This window comes from Macaca mulatta, chromosome 8 (assembly GCF_049350105.2).
Source record: "Macaca mulatta isolate MMU2019108-1 chromosome 8, T2T-MMU8v2.0, whole genome shotgun sequence".
NCBI lineage: Eukaryota > Metazoa > Chordata > Mammalia > Primates > Cercopithecidae > Macaca > Macaca mulatta.
The window spans coordinates 91,339,624-91,360,310 of record NC_133413.1 but is presented as its reverse complement, the minus strand read 5'-3'; the positions used below and the strand labels follow the sequence as shown (position 1 = coordinate 91,360,310).

The 20,687-nt window shown below is 38.4% G+C and overlaps 1 protein-coding gene and 1 pseudogene across 3 annotated transcripts in view; one reads left to right on the top strand and one right to left on the bottom strand.

Moving 5' to 3' along the window:
* Positions 1 to 20,687, top strand: part of ZNF704 (zinc finger protein 704) — a 251,462-nt gene that overhangs the window by 51,424 nt on the left and 179,351 nt on the right. For 2 of the 3 annotated variants that reach the window (XM_015145519.3, XM_015145518.3), the window contains exon 2: positions 8,504 to 8,745. In XM_015145519.3, the coding sequence (XP_015001005.1) occupies positions 8,525 to 8,745 (221 nt within the window). In that variant the 5' untranslated portion in view covers positions 8,504 to 8,524. 3 annotated transcript variants of the gene reach the window in all.
* LOC100428970 (mpv17-like protein) lies at positions 16,373 to 17,033 on the bottom strand (annotated as a pseudogene).

The following is a 20,687-nucleotide window of genomic DNA, read 5'->3' as shown; positions in this document are numbered from 1 at the left end:
CATAGTGACATAATGAGTATCTACATCTGCCATTTACCCCTTCCACTAGCATTACAAATGGTGGAACCCATGATTCATAGTGTCCAAAATATTTTACTAATCTCTAGATTTATTTTGGTCCTTTTTGGTCATTTTAATTCTACTTTTAAATAAAAAGTCTGGGCTAAATTTTCTTTAAAATCTGTTATATTGCTAAATTTCTCTGATTACTATTGAGAGATTAATTTTTTCTTAGAAAGTATTACAGAAGATTTATAGATTGCTTTGTTTTATATTACTATATTTTATTATGAATCCTTGGCTAAGAGCATGACATACAGTTATTATTTCTATAGGGAATATATTCTATTTGCATTAATTTGCTTCAGGTTTTTTTTTTTTCCCTAAATTTTTGAAGCTAAAAGCTAGACTTCCTGTAATGTTGTTTCCTTCCTTTAAATTTTGGATAGAATTCATTTAACTAATGCATTTGGCCCCAAGGGAGACATGGATGTAAATTTTTGTTTCAACTTAATACTGTGAATACTTAAATATTTAATTCACATGATACTTGACACTTAAAAGCAATTTATAATCATCAAAACTAGGCCTTTGTTTTCTTTTTTTATGCCTGTTGTTTAGAGTTTTCTTGTTGTAACATAGGTTAGGAATGGACTGGTGGAGAAGTGAAAAACTCCCCCTTTCCCCCCACCTCCAGGTAAAGAGAGTTACACAGAGCATTGACTAGTGATGGATGTTTAACATACTTGTCCTTATATTTGTTGATTTTCTAAACACATTTTTATCATTTATTTCATTTGTGGAAGTCTGAAATATTTTGTCTTTCTATTGTATATTGATGTCATTGAAACAGTGAACACTTAAAAACAGACAATAGATTTTCTTTTATCTTTATTTGATTTCATTAATACAGCCTAAGAAATATTGTGAATTTTTAATGAGTTACAAGTAGACCAGAGTAGGTGACCATCTTCCTGTGGAGCTGGGTGTATGTCTGACAGGAAAGCCATGGGAAGAGAATCTTCTTTTCTTCCTGGTAGGAGAGGCCAAGATGAGAATGGAGCTCTGTGTAGTGCTCTATGTGTCATAGGAAAGATCCATGCCAGCCAAATGGATTCCAAGGCCCAAGTCATCCCCGGACTCTGGAAAGTCTCATGTTGTGGCAGATGCCGTGACTCCAGCATGCATGTATTTCAGTTTTCCTTTAGTCTGAGAATTTCTAGTCATTAATACCTTCCTTTACCAGTCTCTGCTATTATCAAACACACTTATTCTCCTTGTATTCTGAAAATGATTTATACTCATGACCTTAGCTTCTATAAATCTGAATCTATTTGATTAAAACCTTTGTGCTTTTTCTCATACCTAAAATTAAAAAGAAACAAGCACATATTCTATTTAAATGGGAGAGTGAAGATTTACTGACTCCACAGATGACCCAACCGGAGGAAATGGATTGTATCACAGGCCCGTGAAATGTCTCATGATTGTGCATATTTTGAAATACACCCCACTGATTAGTGAGACTCCAGATTACCAGATAGACTCATCTTTGTATAGTGGGACTTTAACTGGCTTTCTCCAGTCCTCATTTACAGTACTAATTACCTTACAAAAACCTTTCTTTAGCTTCAGTCTCCTTTTTCAGTTATCACAAAGTCTAAAGTACTAAGATTCAGTTCACTGAGGTTTAATTTTATATTGGTCTCCCACCTTAATCATCATTACATTTAGTTGCAAATGATAAGAAAAATTATTCTGACTTTATGATATGGCCTTGGAACGGATTTTGTTAAAATCTTAACTGCTGGTTAGATTGTAAAATTTTTCTCCCATTCTGTGGGTTGCCTGTTCACTCTGATGGTAGTTTCTTTTGCTGTGCAGAAGCTCTTTAGTTTAATTAGATCCCATTTGTCAATTTTGGCTTTTGTTGCCATTGCTTTTGGTGTTTTAGACATGAAGTTCTTGCCCATGCCTATATCCTGAATGGTATTGTCTAGGTTTTCTTCTAGGGTTTTTTTGGTCTTAGGTGTAACATTTAAGTCTTTAATCCACCTTGAAATAATTTTGGTATAAGGTGTAAGGAAGGGATCCAGTTTCAGCTTTCTACATATGGTTAGCCAGTTTTCCCAGCACCATTTATTAAATAGGGAATCCTTTCCCCATTTCCTGTTTTTGTCAGGTTTGTCAAAGATCAGATGGTTGTAGATGTGTGGTATTAATTCTGAGGGCTCTGTTCTGTTCCATTGGTCTATATCTCTGTTTTGGTACCAGTATCATGCTGTTTTGGTTACTGTAGCCTTGTAGTATAGTTTGAAGTCAGGTAGCATGATGCCTCTAGCTTTGTTCTTTTGGCTTAGGATTGTCTTGGCAATGCAGGCTCTTTTTTGGTTCCATATGAACTTTAAAGCAGTTTTTTCCAATTCTGTGAAGAAAGTCATTGGTAGCTTGATGAGAATGGCATAGAATCTATAAATTACCTTGGGCAGTATGGCCATTTTCACGATATTGATTCTTCCTGTCCACGAGCATGGAATGTTCTTCCATTTGTTTGTGTCCTCTTTTATTTTGTTGAGCAGTGGTTTGTAGTTCTCCTTGAAGATGTTCTTCATATCCCTTTTAAGTTGGATTCCTAGGTATTTGATTCTCTTTGAAGCAATTGTGGAATGGGTGTTCATTCATGATTTGGCTCTCTGTTTGTCTTTTATTGGTGTATAGGAATGCTTGTGATTTTTGCACATTGATTTTGTATCCTGAAATTTTTATTTTGCACATTGATTTTGTATCCTGAAATTGCTTATCAGCTTAAGGAGATTTTGGGCTGAGACAATGGGGTTTTCTAAATATACAATCATGTCATCTGCAAACAGGGACACTTTGACTTCCTCTTTTCCTAATTGAATATCCTTTATGTCTTTCTCCTACCTGATTGCCCTGGCCAGAACTGCCAACACTCTGTTGAATAGGAGTGGTAAGAGAGGACATCCCTGTCTTGTGCCAGTTTTCAAAGGGAATGCTTCCAGTTTTTGCCCATTCAGTATGATACTGGCTATGGGTTTGTCATAACTAACTCTTATTATTTTGAGATATGTCCCATCAATACCTAATTTATTGAGAGTTTTTAGCATGAAGGGCTGTTGAATTTTGTCAAAGGCCTTTTCTGCATGTATTGAGATAATCATGTGGTTTTTGCCTTTGGTTCTGTTTATATGATGGATTACATTTATTGATTTGCAAATGTTGAACCAGCCTTGCATCCCAGGGATGAAGCCCACTTGATCATGGTGGATAAGCTTTTTGATGCGCTGCTGGATTCAGTTTGCCAGTATCATATTGAGGATTTTTGCGTTGATGTTCATCAAGGATATTGGTCTAAAATTTTCTTTTTTTTGTTGTGTCTCTGCCAGGCTTTGGTATCAGGATGATGTTGGCCTCGTAAAATGAGTTAGGGAGGATTCCCTCTTTTTCTATTGATTGGAATAGTTTCAGAAGGAATGGTACCAGCTCCTCTTTGTACCTCTAGTAGAATTTGGCTATGAATCCGTCTGGTCCTGGACTTACTTTGGTTGTTAGGCTATTAATTATTGCCTCAATTATTAATAACAGAGCCTGTTATTGGTCTATTCAGGGATTCAACTTCTTTCCTGTTTTAGTCTTGAGAGGGTGTATGTGTCTACGAATTTATCGATTTCTTCTAGATTTTCTAGTTTATTTGCGTGGAGTTGTTTATAGTATTCTCTGACGGTAGTTTGTATTTCTGTGGGATCCATGGTGATATCCCCTTTATGATTTTTTATTTTGTCTATTTGATTCTTCTCTCTTTTTTTCTTTATTAGTCTTGCTAGTGGTCTATCAATTTTGTTGATCTTTTCAAAAAACCAGCTCCTGGATTCATTGATGTTTTTGAAGGTTTTTTTGTGTCTCTATCTCCTTCAGTTCTGCTCTGATCTTAGTTATTTCTTGCTTTCTGCTAGCTTTTGAATGTGTTTGCTCTTGCTTCTCTAGTTCTTTTAATTGTGATGTTAGGGTGTCAATTTTAGATCTTTCCTGCTTTCTCTTGTGGGCATTTAGTGCTATAAATTTCCCTCTACATACTGCTTTAAATGTGTCCCAGAGAATTTGGTATGTTTTGCCTTTGTTCTCATTGGTTTCAAAGAACATCTTTATTTCTGCCTTCATTTCATTATATACCCAGTAGTCATTCAGGAGCAGGTTGTTCAGTTTCCATGTAGTTGAGCAGTTTTGAGTGAGTTTCTTAATCCTGAGTTGTAATTTTATTCACTGTGGTCTGTGAGACAGTTAGTTATAATTTCTGTTCTTTTACATTTGCTGAGGAGTGCTTTACTTCCAACTATGTGGTCAATTTTGGAATAAGTGTGATGTAGTGCTGAGAAGAATGTATATTCTGTTGATTTGGGGTGGAGAGTTCTGTAGATGTCTATTAGATCTACTTGGTGCAGAGCTGAGTTCAATTCCTGGATATCCTTGCTAACTTTCTGTCTAGTTGATCTGTCTAATGATGACAGTGGGGTGTTAAAGTCTCCCATTATTATTGTGTGGGAGTCTAAGTCTCTTTGTAGTTGTCTAAGGATTTGCTTTATGAATCTGGATTCTCCTGTATTGGTTGCATATATATTTAGGATAGTTAGCTCTTCCTGTTGAATTGATCTCTTTACCATTATGTAATGGCCTCCTTTGTCTCTTTTGATCATTGTTGGTTTAAAGTCTGTTTTATCAGAGACTAGGGTTGCAACCCCTGCTTTTTTTTGTTTTCCATTTGCATGGTAGATCTTCCTCCATCCCTTTGTTTTGAGCCTATGTGTGTCTCTGTATGTGACATGAGTCTCCTGAATGAGCCTTGACTCTTTATCCAATTTGCCAGTCTGTGTCTTTTAACTGGAGCATTTAGCCTATTTACATTTAAGGCTAATATTGCTATGTGTGAATTTGATCCTGTCATTATGATGTTAGCTGGTTATTTTGCTCGTTAGTCAATGCAGTTTCTTCTTAGCATCGATGGTCTTTACAATTTGGTGTGTTTTTACAGTGGCTGGTACCGTTTATTCCTTTCCATGTTTAGTGCTTCCTTCAGGAGCTCTTGTAAGGCAGGCCTGGTAGTGACAAAATCTCTCAGCATTTGTTTGTTTGTAAAGGATTTTACTTCTCCTTCACTTATGAAGCTTAGTTTGGCTGGATATGAAATTCTGGGTTGAAAATTCTTTTCTTTAAGAATGTTGAATATTGGCCCCAACTCTCTTCAGGCTGGTAGAGTTTCTTCCGAGAGATCCGCTGTTAGTCTGATGGGCTTCCCTTTATGGGTAACCTGACCTTTCTCTCTGGCTGCCCTTAACATTTTTTCCTTCATTTCGACTTTGGTGAATATGACAATTATGTGTCTTGGAGTTGGTCTTCTCAAGGAGTATCTTTGTGTTCTCTGTATTTCCTGAATTTGAATGTCGGCCTGCCTTGCTAGTTTGGGGTAGTTCTCCAGGATAATATCCTGCAGAGTGTTTTCTAACTTGGTTCCATTCTCCCCATCACTTTCAGGTACACCAATCAGCCATAGATTTGGTCTTTTCACATAGTCCAAATTTCATATTTCTTGGAGACTTCGTTCATTTCTTTTTACTCTTTTTTTTCTGAACTTCTCTTCTCGTTTCATTTCATTCATTTGATCTTCAGTCACTGATACCCTTTCTTCCACTTGATCGATTCAGCTACTGAAGCTTGTGCATGTGTGACATAGTTCTCGTGCCATGGTTTTCAGCTCCATCAGGTCATTTAAGGTCTTCTCTACACTGTTTATTCTAGTTAGCCATTCATCTAATCTTTTTCAAGGTTTTTAGCTTCTTTGCGTTGGGTTCAAACTTCCTCCTTTAGCTTGGAGAAGTTTGTTATTACCAATCGTCTGAAGCCTTCTTCTCTCAACTCGTCAAAGTCATTCTCCGTCCAGCTTTGTTCCATTGCTGGCGAGGAACTGCATTCTGTTGGAGGAGAAGAGGCACTCTGATTTTTAGAGTTTTCAGCTTTTCTGCTCCATTTCTCCCCTTCTATGTGGTTTTATCTACCTTTGGTGTTTGATGATGGTGATGTACAGATGTGGTTTTGGTGTGGATGTCCTTTCTGTTTGTTAGTTTTCCTTCTAACAGTCAGGACCTTCAGCTGCAGGTCTGCTGGAGTTTGCTGGAGGTCCACTCTGGACCCTGTTTGCCTGGGTATCACCAGCGGAGGCTGCAGAGCAGCAAATATTGCAGAATGGCAAATGTTGCTGCCTGATCCTTCCTCTGGAAGCTTCGTCTCAGAGGGGCACCCAGCTGTAAGAGGTGTCAGTCGGCCCCTACTGGAGGTGTCTCCCAATTAAGCTTCTCGGAGGTCAGGGACCCACTTGAGGAGGAAGTCAAGTGGGTCATGGAGATCTCAAACTCCATGCTGGGAGAACCACTACTCTCTTCGAAGCTGTCAGCCAGGGATGTTTAAGTCTTCAGAAGTTTCCGCTGCGTTTTGTTAAGCTATGCCCTGCCCCAAGAGGTGGAGTCTACAGAGGCAGGCAGGCCTCGTTGAGCTGCGGTGGGCTCCACCCTGTTCGAGCTTTCCGGCCACTTTGTTTACCTACTCAAGCCTCAGCAATGGTGGACCCTCCTCCCCCAGCCTCACTACCACCTTGCAGTTCAATCTCAGACTGCTGTGCTAGGAGTGAGCAAGGTTCCATGGGTTTGGAACCCTCTGAGCCAGGCGCGGGATATAGCCTCCTTGTTTGCCGTTTGCTAAGACCGTTGGAAAAGTGCAGTATTGGGTGGGATGTCCCGATTTTCCAGGTACTGTCTGTCATGGCTTCCCTTGGCTAGGAAAGGGAATTCCCTGACCCTTTGCACTTCCTGGGTGAGGCGATGCCCTGCCTTGCTCCATGGGCTGCACCCACTGTCCGACAAACTCCAGTGAGATGAACTCGGTACCTCAGTTGGAAATGCAGAAATCACCTATCTTCTGTGTTGCTCACGCTGGGAGCTGTAGACTGGAGCTGTTCCTCTTCGGCCAGTTCCTGTTCGGCCATTTTGGAACCTCCATCCTGACAAAGGGCTAATATCCAGAATCTACAAAGAACTCAAACAAATTTACAAGAAAAAAATCAAACAACCCCATCAAAAAGTGAGTGAAGGATATGAACAGACACTTCTCAAAAGAAGACATTTATGCAGCCAACAGACACATGAAAAAATGCTCATTATCACTGGCCATCAGAGAAATGCAAATCAAAACTGCAATGAAATACCATCTCATGCCAGTTAGAATGGCGATCATTAAAATGTCAGGAAACAACAGGTGCTGGAGAGGATGTGGAGAAACAGGAACACTTTTACACTGTTGGTGAGACCGTAAACTGGTTCAACCATTGTGGAAGACAGTGTGGCAATTCCTCAAGCATCTAGAACTAGAAATAGCATTTGACCCAGCCATCCCATTACTGGGTATATAGCCAAAGGATTATAAATCATGCTGCTGTAGAGACATATTAAAGGATTATAAATCATGCTGCTATGCACATGTATGTTTATTGTGGCACTATTCACAATGGCAAAGACTTGGAACCAACCCATATGTCCTTTGGTGATAGACTGGATTAAGAAAATATGGCACATATATACTATGGAATACTATGCAACCATAAAAAAGGATGAGTTCATGTCCTTTGCAGGGACATGGATGAAGCTGGAAACCATCATTCTGAGCAAGCTATCGCAAGGACAGAAAACCAAACACTGCATGTTGTCACTCATAGGTAGGAATTGAACAAGGGAGAACACTTGGACACAGGATAGGGAACATCACACACTGGGGCCTGTCATGGGGTGGGGGGAGGGGGGAGGGATAGCATTAGGAGATATACCTAATGTAAATGATGAGTTAATGGGTGCAGCACACCAACATGGCACATGTATACCTATGTAACAATTCTGCACGTTGTGCACATGTACCCTAGAACTTAAAGTATAATTTAAAAATTTTTTTAATTAAAAAATCTTAACTGCTGGAGATGAAGGGTAAAAAAGATTTCTTCATGAACTACAGAGTGTCGTTAAGACCAGTATTATTAGCCAAAAAGAAAGTTTGATTTTATACTTAGCTCTCTTCTATTAATCATGATAATCAGACTGAAATATTTAAGAGTTTACTTGAATTTTCTTAGTTGTGGGAGATAAAACAGTGATGTTTTATATTTTAAAAAATTAGAGGTATTATGCTTTTCAATCCTTGTTTTTATATACCTGGAAGGCATTTTTTTGTGTGTGTTTGTGATATTTCTTATTTGCATTATAGATGCATTAATTGTATATTATTTTGTGAAGTTATTTTATTTGTATGCTGCATTTTTCTCATTAAAATTATACAATATTTCAGATGAACAGGGAGGACAGTGTCTGTAATCTCTCCTCACCATCATCTGCAGGAGTCATACAAAGGTGATGTTTTATGTGAGTAAGAATTTCTGTGTTTCATTTCATAGGTGGGGAGCATTAAGCGGGAAATGACCTTCACATTTCAATCAGAGGACTTAAAACGTGACTGTAGTAAAAAAATGTCTCATCAACACGTGTTCTCCTTGGCCATGGAGGAAGATGTGAAAACAGCAGACACCAAAAAAGCCAGCCGGGTCCTTGACCATGAAAAAGAAAACACTCGCTCCATCTGTCTCCTTGAGCAGAAAAGAAAAGTTGTTTCCTCCAATATTGATGTTCCTCCAGCAAGGTAAGGGAACATTAAATCTCACATGTGTCTGCCCCAGGAAGTTGGTGGAGAGCATGCATAATCTTTGCCAGTGTACAGACTCTCTTCAGCATATAGACATACGAGAGGTTTGCTGCCAAGAATTTTTTTCTATTGCTTGTGTGAAATAGAGCAGGTGGCCCTACTCTTCAGAACTGACTTTGAGGCTTCTGTAGTTGGAACTATTGTAGCTCTAGAAAAGAATGTTTTATTCAATTTTAATAAATGAATAATAAAGAGCAAAGGAATAAATGCAAAAAAAAATAGGATGAAACGTCATAAATAGGACTGAGCATACATTAAGTAGGACTGTAGCCACTTCAAAGCAAGTATACACAGATCTTTGGTTAGAGGTTAGTAAACTGTGGCTGCAGGCCAAATTCAGCCCCTGGTCTGTTTTTCTGTGTCCTGTAACGTAAGAATGGTTTTACTTTTTTTTTTTTTTTTTTCAAATAGAGATAGGGTCTGGTTCTGTCACCCAAGCTGGAGTGCAGTGACGCAAAGGTAGCTCACTGCAGCCTTGAACTTCTGGGCTCAAGCAGTCCTCCTGCCTCAGGCTCTATCTAGAGTAGCTGGGCTGGGACTACAGGCATATGCAGCCATGCCCAGCTAATTATTTTTATTTTTTTCTAGAGATGGTATCTCACTATATTACCCAGGCAGGTCTGAAACTCCTGAGCTCAAGGGATTCTCCCACCTTAGCCTCCCAAAGTGCTGGGATTACAGGTGTGAGTTACTGTGCCTGACCTGCTTTTACATTTTTAAAGGCCTAAAAGAAATGAAGAATAGGTGACACAGACCACAGGTGGTCTGCAAAGTCTAAAATATGAAAAAGAAAAAAAAAAAAGAAAAAAAGATGGTGATACCTGGTTTATATCATGATAATCTTTGTATGACAGATCTACCTTAAAACTCAACCAAGAAGGTTTACCTGAAATATCAAAAGGACTTTTTCTTTCTAAAAACAACAAAAAAAAGAGGGCTTTGTCACATTATAATTTTATTTAAACCACACCCAATAGCACTGAACCAAAAGACAGTATTTTGGCAGAATGACAGTGGCAGTGGTGGCGCATACATATTAGGCCTTTTACTTTCTTACGTATCATTTGTCTCACCTAGAAAACAAGCTCCACGTCGGCAGGGATTTTAGATTACTCTGTTCATGCTTTATCCCTAGCCCTGGAACAGTGTTAATTATGTTCTGGGGACTCATGAATATTTGTCAGATGAAAAAAAGAAAGGAGATGCTGTAGCACAAGAGATTGCTTATTTATAATATATGTGCCACATTTCCAAAAATGTGTTGCCAAAAATCATTTATAATGAAACTTACAGCTTATAGCAATTGTTTGAAAAGTGCTGCATTTGTCCAAGTGGTTTCTAACAGCTAACCTGGGAAACAGTACCTTTGGAAGAGGAATGAATGTGCCTTTCCTGCCTGTTCACTTTTTGTAATTAGAGTTTCATTTCTTTCTATATTAAATCAAAAGTATCTTCTCTAGAAAATTATTATTTTCTCCTGTTGCCAGATTTGTGAGACTTTCTAAAATTATAGGCCTCTTAGTTTTCCTTAACCTTTAATTGAAAATGTTCACATATTCATTACTTCTGTTTAACTACTTGGAATTACTTGCTTTTCTAATTTTTTTTCATATAAATACATGTTAAATTATTTAGGATTATTTCCTGCTACTATGGCATGGTTGTGAAACATTTTATCATACCCTGACCCTCATAGGCATCTCAATTTGTATTTGTTTGGTTATCTCACAGGAAAATGACATGTTAACAATTTGAAATGTGAAGAGCTGTGCTTTTATTTTCTTCCTACCCCTGTAGGGCAAAAGTTAGACTTCCAGTGTCAGTTTAGTACCAACTTGCAATTCTATAGGACTTATTCTACATAAAATTTCCATTAGAACGTTGTGTATGTTAAAATATCTGGAATTAATCATTTTAAATTGCCATAGGTTGTTTTAAGTATACCTGTATTCTTTAATTCCACCTCACTTGGAGCACTTGCTGGGGAAAATAATGCAAAGAGGAAAAAGAAAGATGTTTTCTGCCTTCTCTGACTCTGGTATGTGGGATATTTTTCACCTTTTCAAGTTCACTGAATGTACTTAAAAGTACATGAGCCCATGCCAGCGTTATTATGAGGTTCTTAAACAGTGTGGGAAAGTTAATTAGGTTTTAAATCCATTAATGCACAGCAAAAATCCCCCAATGACAAGATACAATTTAGATGTATTGATCTATTATGGGAAATACTACTTAAGGCTTCATTGTTTGGGGTGTCTACTGATATACTTGTTTTCATTGCTGTAGTAAGAATTTAATCATCATAAATACAGTGTGCTGGCAGTTGGTGAGATAAGTTGCTTTAAAAAAATGATGATGAAGGAATCAAGCATTGTGGATTATAATAATCAAACTCTCAAACTCTATTTCCATTTACTGTTATCAAGTTTAATAAATGTCAGACTTCCCACTGTCATCTATCAATATTTTGTTTTAAAGAAACTTCTTTACCTGATACAGTAGGAAGATATAGGATTTTCCTTTTGTTTACCAAGAAGAAATGTATCTGTTGACAGGCATAAATAGTGAACTTTGAGTAAATCTACAGTATAGTGAAATTTATCAATACAAGGAAATCTATATACAATTAGCCCTGTGTATCCATGGGTTCTGCACCTGTGGATTCAACAAACCACTGATCGAAAATATCTGGAAAAAAAATTGTCTATACCAAACATGTACAGACATTATTTTCTTGTCTTTATTTCCTAAACAATACAGTATAACAACTATTTACATAGTATTTACATTGTATTAGGTATTATAAGTAATCCAGAGCTGCTTTAAAGTATACCAGAGGATGTGCTAGGTTATATTTAAATACTACAGCATTTTATATAAGAGACTCGAGCATCTGCTGATTTTGTATCCATAGGGAGTCCTGGAACCAGCCCCCCATGGGTACTGAGGAATATCTGTATCCATATGTTATAAAATACATAATTAATGTTTAAATATATATATATGATATTTTGGCCAAAAAGCAAGATAATCATTTTAGGCCCATAGAGTGCAGAGTTCTTCAATCATTTAAAATCAGTTCGCTGTAACGTTTCTCACTTTATCTTTTGCTTATTCTCATTAAAGCTAAGATTTTTGTTGAACTTTACTTTCTCTGGTTTGTAAAATGAAACTCAAAGTTTATTTTCTGTGGTTTACATAATAAAAGCAACACACGTATTTCAATTGCTTATTTCATGTAACTAGAGAGATCTGGGAACCCCTTCCCACCTTACTCTCTATACCTCACCGTAGTTTCACATCACTAATATCATCTCCTGCCTCCATTCAACAGATATTTCTTGAGTACCTGCTACGAACCCGGTACTCAGTAAAAATAATGATTGAGACAGGTGCCAACCCTCCTGGAGGTTACGGTGGGATGAGAGGGACAGACACATATGTAGCTAATTTCAAATAACAGTTCCTAATTTGCTCCCTTCCCATTAGGACTGGGGATAAATCTGTAATTAAAGGACAATCTTTTAGTTTTAAGAATGTTATTAATTTGACACATCTATTTAAAAGCCCAATTTTTTATTGATATATATTTCAAGATGGGGATGATTGAAATAGAGAAGGAAGAAGTCAGTATCAATAGAAACTCCCTGTTTACCCAATATTTGAGAACCAATTTTAAAGTTGCTAGTTTAAAAAATGTTTAAATTTAAGTAAGTTATTAATCCAGATGTGTTAGGCTGGGTGTTTAGAGAAGCAAATGCCAAGACAGGATTAATCATGCAAATGTTTTAGTAAAAGAGACACCTGAGGGAGAAATGGGGCAGGAGGGACATGCATTGTCAGTTAAGGTGCTTGTCTGAGCGCAGTGATGGAGAGAGGGCAAGAAAGTTGGAGGGAAGTATCCTAGGTAGCCGGGCAAGGCCCTCAGGAGTCCTGCATTGGTAACCCTGATGTACTATGTCATTTGCTGGGAGCAGTATGTGGGAGCTGTGGCTTTGGCACAAATGCAGCAGATGGTTTCAGCGGCCAGCAACTGGGCCTTTCCTTGGTTGGTTAGCTCCCTGTTATTGGAGATCTGTGAGGTGCGTTCTCATGGCTGCCTTCCTCCCACCCCTCAATATTGTACTTCATATATTAAAAGTGCCCTAGGCTGTGCAGGCTTGAGACAGGGGCAATCTCCCTGCCGTCGGCAGCCTTGAGTTATCAGTGCAGACTACCTGGAATCTTCATTGTTTAAGAGGGCCCTAAGCTTCCTGTGAAAAATGGCAACTGATTGTTTGGCCCTAGGATCCTAGAATTAATTCTTTAATTAATTAATTGAGTCATGAGAGGAAATAATACAAACTACCCCTCTTTCTGAGTTTCCTGGGGTTGGTAGAAACAAATCTTTACTATAGGAGAGTCTGCTTACCCCTGGGATATTGCGTGATTGATTTCAAGGAAGAAACACTACTTTCTTTTTTAAGGGTGATTTGGAGTAAGTGCATTATAGAGTTGGGTACTCAAAGTATTCTTCAAATTATTCACCTTTCCTCAGGAGAGATAACTACACAGAAAGAGAGGGCAAGAGTGTGTGAGAGTACATGAGCAAGCACTGTTTCTCTTTAGAGTTAAAGATTTATCATTAACAGAAAGCAAATTTATTCCTAGCTTTTAGGATCATTGGGGAGCACAGTAATTGGGTTGGGGGTAACAAATACTAAAAGTGTCGATGCTAATTGTTGGGACAACAATCACTCAAGGGCTGATCTCTCTCTGAGAGAGATGAAAATACTAGTTTCATTGACCCCTATGGAAAGTTGAGGAAAATAGGCTTCAAGAGTTTAAGGACAAGAAAAGAGAGCATGTTTGAAAGGTTCATCCATGTGTCAGTACTTCATTTGTTTGCCAAAATATTTTATTCCATAGATGAGTGAATAAACAAAATGTGGTGTATCTATGGAATAAAATTGACAAATGTCCATTATCATTAGATTTCATAACTTCCATTTTACAAATCAGTAAACAGATCCAGAAAGTTAAGTGACTCACCCAGAAACACATATTTAACCAATGACAGAACTAAGACTGGGATAGGTTTCTGATCTCAAGTGAATTTTTGTTCCTTATCATCACCATTTGTGTTTATTGGAGACCATTAACTTATTGTCATTTACAAATGTAATGCTCAAAATATGTTGATAATTCAAGTATTACTTGTTGTCCAGCCTCTAAAATAATTCAACAGTTAAGCAAGCATTATTAGATAACCTAGATCATTAGAGTCTGACATTTATTATTCTGTTTTTGCCAGACATCATGATTTTGAAGGTACTGATGCTTAAATTGGTTGGATTTCACCCAAACAGCAATTACAATTTGATTATGCAAAGCAGTAACTGTCTTCTAATTATAACTAAAGCTAGAGAAATCTATTAGCAAACCAGTTATAACAAAGAAAAAAGGAAAATTTGGCCAAAAATATTCTTAGACCTAACAGCAGTTTATTAGAATACTACAGATTGTTACTTTGCGGTTGGAAGAAAACAAACCATATGGTACTATTTGTTTTTCAGGGTTTTAAAATATAGTGATGTCATATTTATCACTTGCTAGATAAAATGAAATCATCTTCTCCTTATAGCATGCCATTCTGGGAATCATATAGTTTAAAAGAACTTCAGAAACACATTGACCTTTGAGTTCAAAGTTAGGAAATGATCTGAGCTACAAGCAAAATCCTATAAATACGGTGGGAAACTGTGAACTAATTTGGCTCCCATTTTCAATGGTAGTGTCTCCTTTCTTTTATGTACTTTAGACAGTTTATTGAAAAGTCTCCTATGTCAAATTTGTAATTAAGTGAGATAAGACAAAAATGGTATCTTTTATTTTTGAATCTCTAGAAGCCTAGCAGTTCCTGGAACAAATGTTTAATGTTTAAATGTGTTAAAAACTTTTCAGGTCACAAACTCTGTAACCAGTATGAGACTACTTTTGAAAAAAAGAAAAAAGATCACTTTAACATTTTAAAATATTTCTTTTTAAAAAATAGAGCATTGAAATTTTAGAACATTTCTTTTTTAAAAAGTATATTTTGAGGGAAGTATAAATGTACTCATTCATGTTAGAGAAATACTGGTACTGTATAATTGGTGGGCTCCCCTTAAGAACTGAAACAGTCCATGGCCGGGCATGGTGGCTCACTCCTGTAATCCCAGCACTTTGGGAGGCCAAGGCTGGTGGATCACTAGGTCAGGTGATCAAGACCATCCTGGCTAACATGGTGAAACCCGGTCTCTACTAAAAATACAAAAAATTAGCCGGGCGTGGTTGCAGGCTTCTATAGTCCCAGCTACTCAGGATGCTGAGGCAGGAGAATGCCATGAACCCAGGAGGCGGAGCTTGCAGTGAGCTGAGATTGTGCCCCTGCACTTCAGCCTGAGCAACAGAGCTAGACTCTGTCTCAAAAAAAAAAAAACCAACAACAACAACTGAGGCAATCCCCATAAAGTAGCTGTAAAGAGCGTCTTTTCCAAGAAACCTTTATCCATTCCCATCCCTTCCCATCATTTCAGTAATTCAAGGCAGCAAATAACTGTTGTCTCTGGTTTCTTTCTACAGTCTATTTGCTACACATTTGCCAAAATGATCTTTCTAAAACTCAAGTATAATCATGGGGATAGGGGGATGCAGACAGGGAAATGGTAGGAACCAATATAATTGACATTATGACTTAATGCAACACATTGTGCCATCAGTACACAATCAAGCCCTATCTTGCTGAGAATTTAGATTCTCACATCAACACACAAATCAAGTACAGACAAAATTGTTCTTTACAATGTCTTCTGTTACCTGTAAGAACAGAACTCAGTTTGAAAGACTTGGGATCTGAAACCACTTGAAAAAGAAGCAATTCTGTCTCTCTTCTTACTCTGGGGCAAAATTTCATTGAATGGAATAGTAGGTTTTTGTTTGTTGTTTTTAAAAATAGCCCTCTCTTCCTGCCAAGTGCCTGTAGATGAATTTCTTTAATCTAAATGCACATATGCTGCCACTTCACTCTCTTAATGTTCTATAAAAATGTGAAAGAAGGTAGTAAGGTAAGACAAGAACTTTTCTAAACCAGCAATTCTCTTTCTTGTACTAACACTAATAACGTTGATGTTATCTCAGTGTTCTTAATTATAGCTTAGTCAAGCTTGTTTTATAACACAAATTTGGCCCATGTAGTATATATGTGTGTGTGTGTGTTGTTGTTGTTGTTTTTTTTTGCCACTATTATTTATATCAACCAAAAAATTAGAGAAGTAATATTTCAGACTAGAACAGGAAAAAATATCTGAATATAATTCAAAAATAATCATAATTTTTTTAAGTGGGTTTATAAATAGCAGTAATTCCTCAAAATGAAATGCATAATTGGCACATCAAGTATTTTGTCTACAGGCAATTCTGTGCATTTTAGGTCAAATATGTGGTCCCTTTAAGAGAGTCCTTGAGTTCTCATTTCTCCGGGGACCCTTCTATGGCACTGGTCCACTTTGTACGTAAAATGGTGAAAGCTGACTTCAGTGTGCCGTCACCACTCTGCTGGGAAAAACAGACAAAGATGGCCCAGAGAAAACCACAGACTCCAGTGTAAGCTGTTCTCCATTGAACAGGAACAAGGCTGAAGTTGGTCAGCGGTACAAAGGGCCAGTACACCAGTCCGCTCAGATAGGTATTCCAGAATTTCTGTTTCAGGTCCAAAAATATGTCATCCTTTTCCTGGAGAATGCTCATACCGGTGTAGAAGGCCTAGATCGCGATGGGCGCACCGACCACCTGGTCGCAGATCAACTTGGCCAGCACCGCGCGTGGCGCGCTGCCCGGGAGTGCGCACTCCAGCAGGCCCAGCCACACGTAGTTGAAGTTGGTGTGGAAGGTCACCACCAACGTGGCCACACGCCGCGTCTGGCGCCAGTCGGCCTCGCCGCCCTGCAGTCGCTGCTGCAGCCGCTGCTGCAGCGTGTCCCCGGCCGAGAGGAGCGAGCCGTAGAGCAGCACGTTGGTGGGCCATGGGTGGCGCTGGGCCGCGCGCGACAACGCAGGCCACCAGCCCGCCATGTCCGCGCTGTGGGCGCCCGCGAGCAGGAGCCGGCGTGGTAGGCAGCTTCCTGCCCCGCGTCCGAGCCTCCTGGGCCTCCAGCAGCCCCTGAGCCGGCGCCGCCCGTACCTGCACCTGCCTCCTCCAGACGCTCCGGAGCGGTGTGTGTGTGTGTGTGTGTTTTAAAGAGAATGTTACACTCTTCTTCTTTTGGTTGGTGTTAAAAATGACATTCAAAATCCATAATTTTCTGTGTACTATAAGCTCTTTATTATAAGCACACATTAGTGTTAGATTATAATGTGCCACCTGTTTAGAATGGCATTGTGAATTTAGAATTCCGATTATCAATATGAATTTTTAAAATAATAATTTATGTCACTTTGCCATTAATGAAGGATATGCTCTCTGGATCAACAAAGCTTGGGTATTTGCAAGTATCACTTCCAAAGAGTCCTTAGATAATTCGTAAATGTCCTTCTGTGTAAATCATCGTTGGCAGCAAAATGGAGAAAAGTTAAAACTGAAACTTCAGGTGGACCAGTAGCACTGTCGTACAAGGTGGACCATTGGCTTTGTTGCACAGATTGGATATATGAGAATGTTCCAAAGTGTTTAGGAGTACCATTATACCACTTTTGTGATGCTCATGCCATAGGTTGCCTCTGCAGAATAGGTTTACATTTAGATGTGATGCAACATATTTTTTTCCTCCTTATATCTGCTCAAAATGTAAATAATCAAGAAATAGAAATAATGAGATTCTTCCTCCTACTCTTATCTCCCCTTGTCAGTATGGATTCTGTACTCTGCTTTTATTATATAGAAAGGCAAGTAATAAACAAGATATTGGTCATTTGTTTATCTAAAAAGAACGTTCAAGCAGCACTGTCTAATAGAAATTTAATGTGAACTATATCTATAATATAAAAAAATTTGTAATAGCTACATTGAAAATAGGAAAAAAAGATAGTGATTGTGGTATTTTGAGCTCCATAGAGACAGTACCAGGGCAAATGAGAGCCAGGTGGGCACTGGGTGACTCTTGCCTTGCTGAGGAAAAATAACATGAGCAAAGGAGATCCTAAGAAGCCTAGAGGCAAAATCCTAAGAAGCCAAGAGGCAAAAAGTCATCATATGCATTCTTTGTGCAAACTTGTTGGGAGGAGAACAGGAAGCAGCACCCAGATGCTTCCATCAACTTCTCAGAGTTTTCTAAGAATTTCTCAGAGACACGCACCCAAGAAACCTCTTTTGACCTTTCTTCTGTTCTGTTCTGAGTTTCACCCTAAAATCAAAGGAGAACATCCTGGCCTATCCATTGATGATGTTGAGAAGAAACTGGGAGAGATGTGGTAAGACACTGCTGCATACGACAAACAGCCTTAAGAAAAGACGACTGCGAAGCTGCCAGAAAAATACCGAAAGAATATTGCTGCATTTTGAACTGAAAGGAAAGCCTGATACTTTCAAAAAAGGGAGTCATCAAGGCCAAAAAAAAAGGAAAGAAAAGAAAGAGGAGGAAGATAAAGAGGAGGAGGAAGATGAAGAAGACAATGATGATGCAATTGGTTCTATTGCAGTTTTTTTTTCCTTGTCTATAAAGCAGCAGTCCCCGGCCTTTTTGGCACCAGGGACCAGTTTCATGGCAGACAGTTTTTCCATGGTGGTGGGGTATGGTTTCGGGATGATTCAAGTGCATTACATTTATCATTAGATTATTATAAGGAGTGTGCAAACTAGATCCCTCACATGCGCAGTTCACGATAGGGTTCACGTGCCTGTGAGAATCTAATGCTACCACTGATCTGACAGGAGGCGGAGCTCAGGTGGTAATGCTTACTTGCCCGCTGCAGCTCACCTTCTGCTTTGCAGCCCAGTTCCTAACAGGCCATAGACTCTTGGGTTGGGGGTGACTGAGGACCCCTGCTATAGAGCATTAACCCCCTTGCACACAACTCACTCCTTTTAAAGAAGAAAATTGAAATATAAGGCTGTGTAAGATTTGTTTTTAAACTGTACAGTGCCTTTTTTTGTACAGTTAACACACTACCACATATGTCTTTAGATAGCCCTGTCCTGGTGATATTTTCGATAGGCGCTGTACCGTGCCTGGTACAGTATGGGGGTTGTAAATTGGCGTGGAAATTTAAAACAGGTTCTTTTTGGTGCACAGCACAAATGAGTTATATATGGGGATGGTAGTTATTTCATCTTCAGTTATCTCTGATGCAGTTTATATGAAATAGTTGTTCTGTTAACTGAATACCACTCTAGTCGCAAAAAAAAAAAAAAAGGTATAGCTGTTTTGTTGACATTCTGAATGCTTCTAAGTAAATACAATTTTTATTAAAAAATAGGAAAAAGGAACAGGCAAAATAATTTTAATAACTCATTATTTAACCCAGTATATCTTAAATATCATTATTTGAACATGTATCAATATAAGAAGTCATTAATAAGACACCTTCCATTCTTTTTTTTTTTTTTTTGCATGTGAAATCTTAGAAATCTGCTATATATTTTATAGCACATCTCAGTTTGGACTAGGCACATTTCAAGTGATCTATAGCCACACGTGGCTAGTGATGACTGTATTGAACAGTGCAGCTTTAGAATAAAGCATAAGTTAATTTTGCATTTCAGTCCAACATCTCATTTATTCCAAAGGCAGTGGTTGGTCTCTTGCTCTCTCTCTTTTCCTACTCTAACACACAGGAAGAAAATGCCTCACTCACACTGCTAGGGGTGGAACATAGCTTTCTATGGCAGTGTTTCTTGAGGTTTGGGGTGGCGGGGAAGAGCATCCACGGTAAGGAGGGAAGCGTTTCATCAACTGTGGGCCAGGCAGTGTTTAGCTGGATTAGTTGGAACTAAACAGATTTAGTTAGAAATCTGCAGCATGATTCCTGTATGTCCCGTAAAGGGAAATGACTCCTAGTTGTGCATAACTGATGTTTAGTACAATTATAGTTATTGTGAATATGTTTAAATTCCATCTAAATCAAAGGAAGGTTAAATGGGTATTATCACAGTTCTGGTTCTTTAAAAACATAAAAGCAGGCTTCATTTCCAGAGTTTGAGAGAGCCTCGTTAGTTATTACCAGATACTCTTGACGTGCCCCACGGTAGCTACCATTACAGCAGTTTCAAACATACGAAGTAAACATACTGTAGGTTTGGACCACAGTTATCACACTGAATGCATTTGCTCATGCTTTTTTTGTATTGTAAAAATGTGGCTCATTAATACATACTGCTTGTAAACTAGGAAATGCAACAAATGTGTCAAATATATATTTTAAATACTTATAAGTACAAAGGATTTATTTTGTTACTGGCTTAAACTGTTACTGATTCTTCTTTTAAATATTAGCCTTTTTCCTCTCTCCTATAAATAGAGCTCTGGGTGGATACATGATAAAGGATAAAGCTGGAGAGTTAGGCTTAACTTGGAATACTTTTAGAATTTGATTTGTATCTGTTAGGTGATGGAGAGCTGTTCAGGTGATACCATAAGATTGGCATTTCAAAAATGTCATCTGGTACCCTATGGGGATGAGGAGCCAGGGAGTGTATACAAGTGTTGACACTGAAAGCAGAAAGAATAATTAAGAGGCAGATGTAGAAATCTGAGAGAAGTAATTGTGAAACCTTTGGCCAGTACAAAAGCAACAAAGAAGAAGGCTATGTTCAAGAGGCCATGGTGAGGATAAAGCCGGTAGGGAGCTTAGTAAGGATGAAGAGGGTACTCAGGATGGTGTCAGAAATGCTGGCTTGGGCAGCTGGATGGAGAAAATGGTTGGTG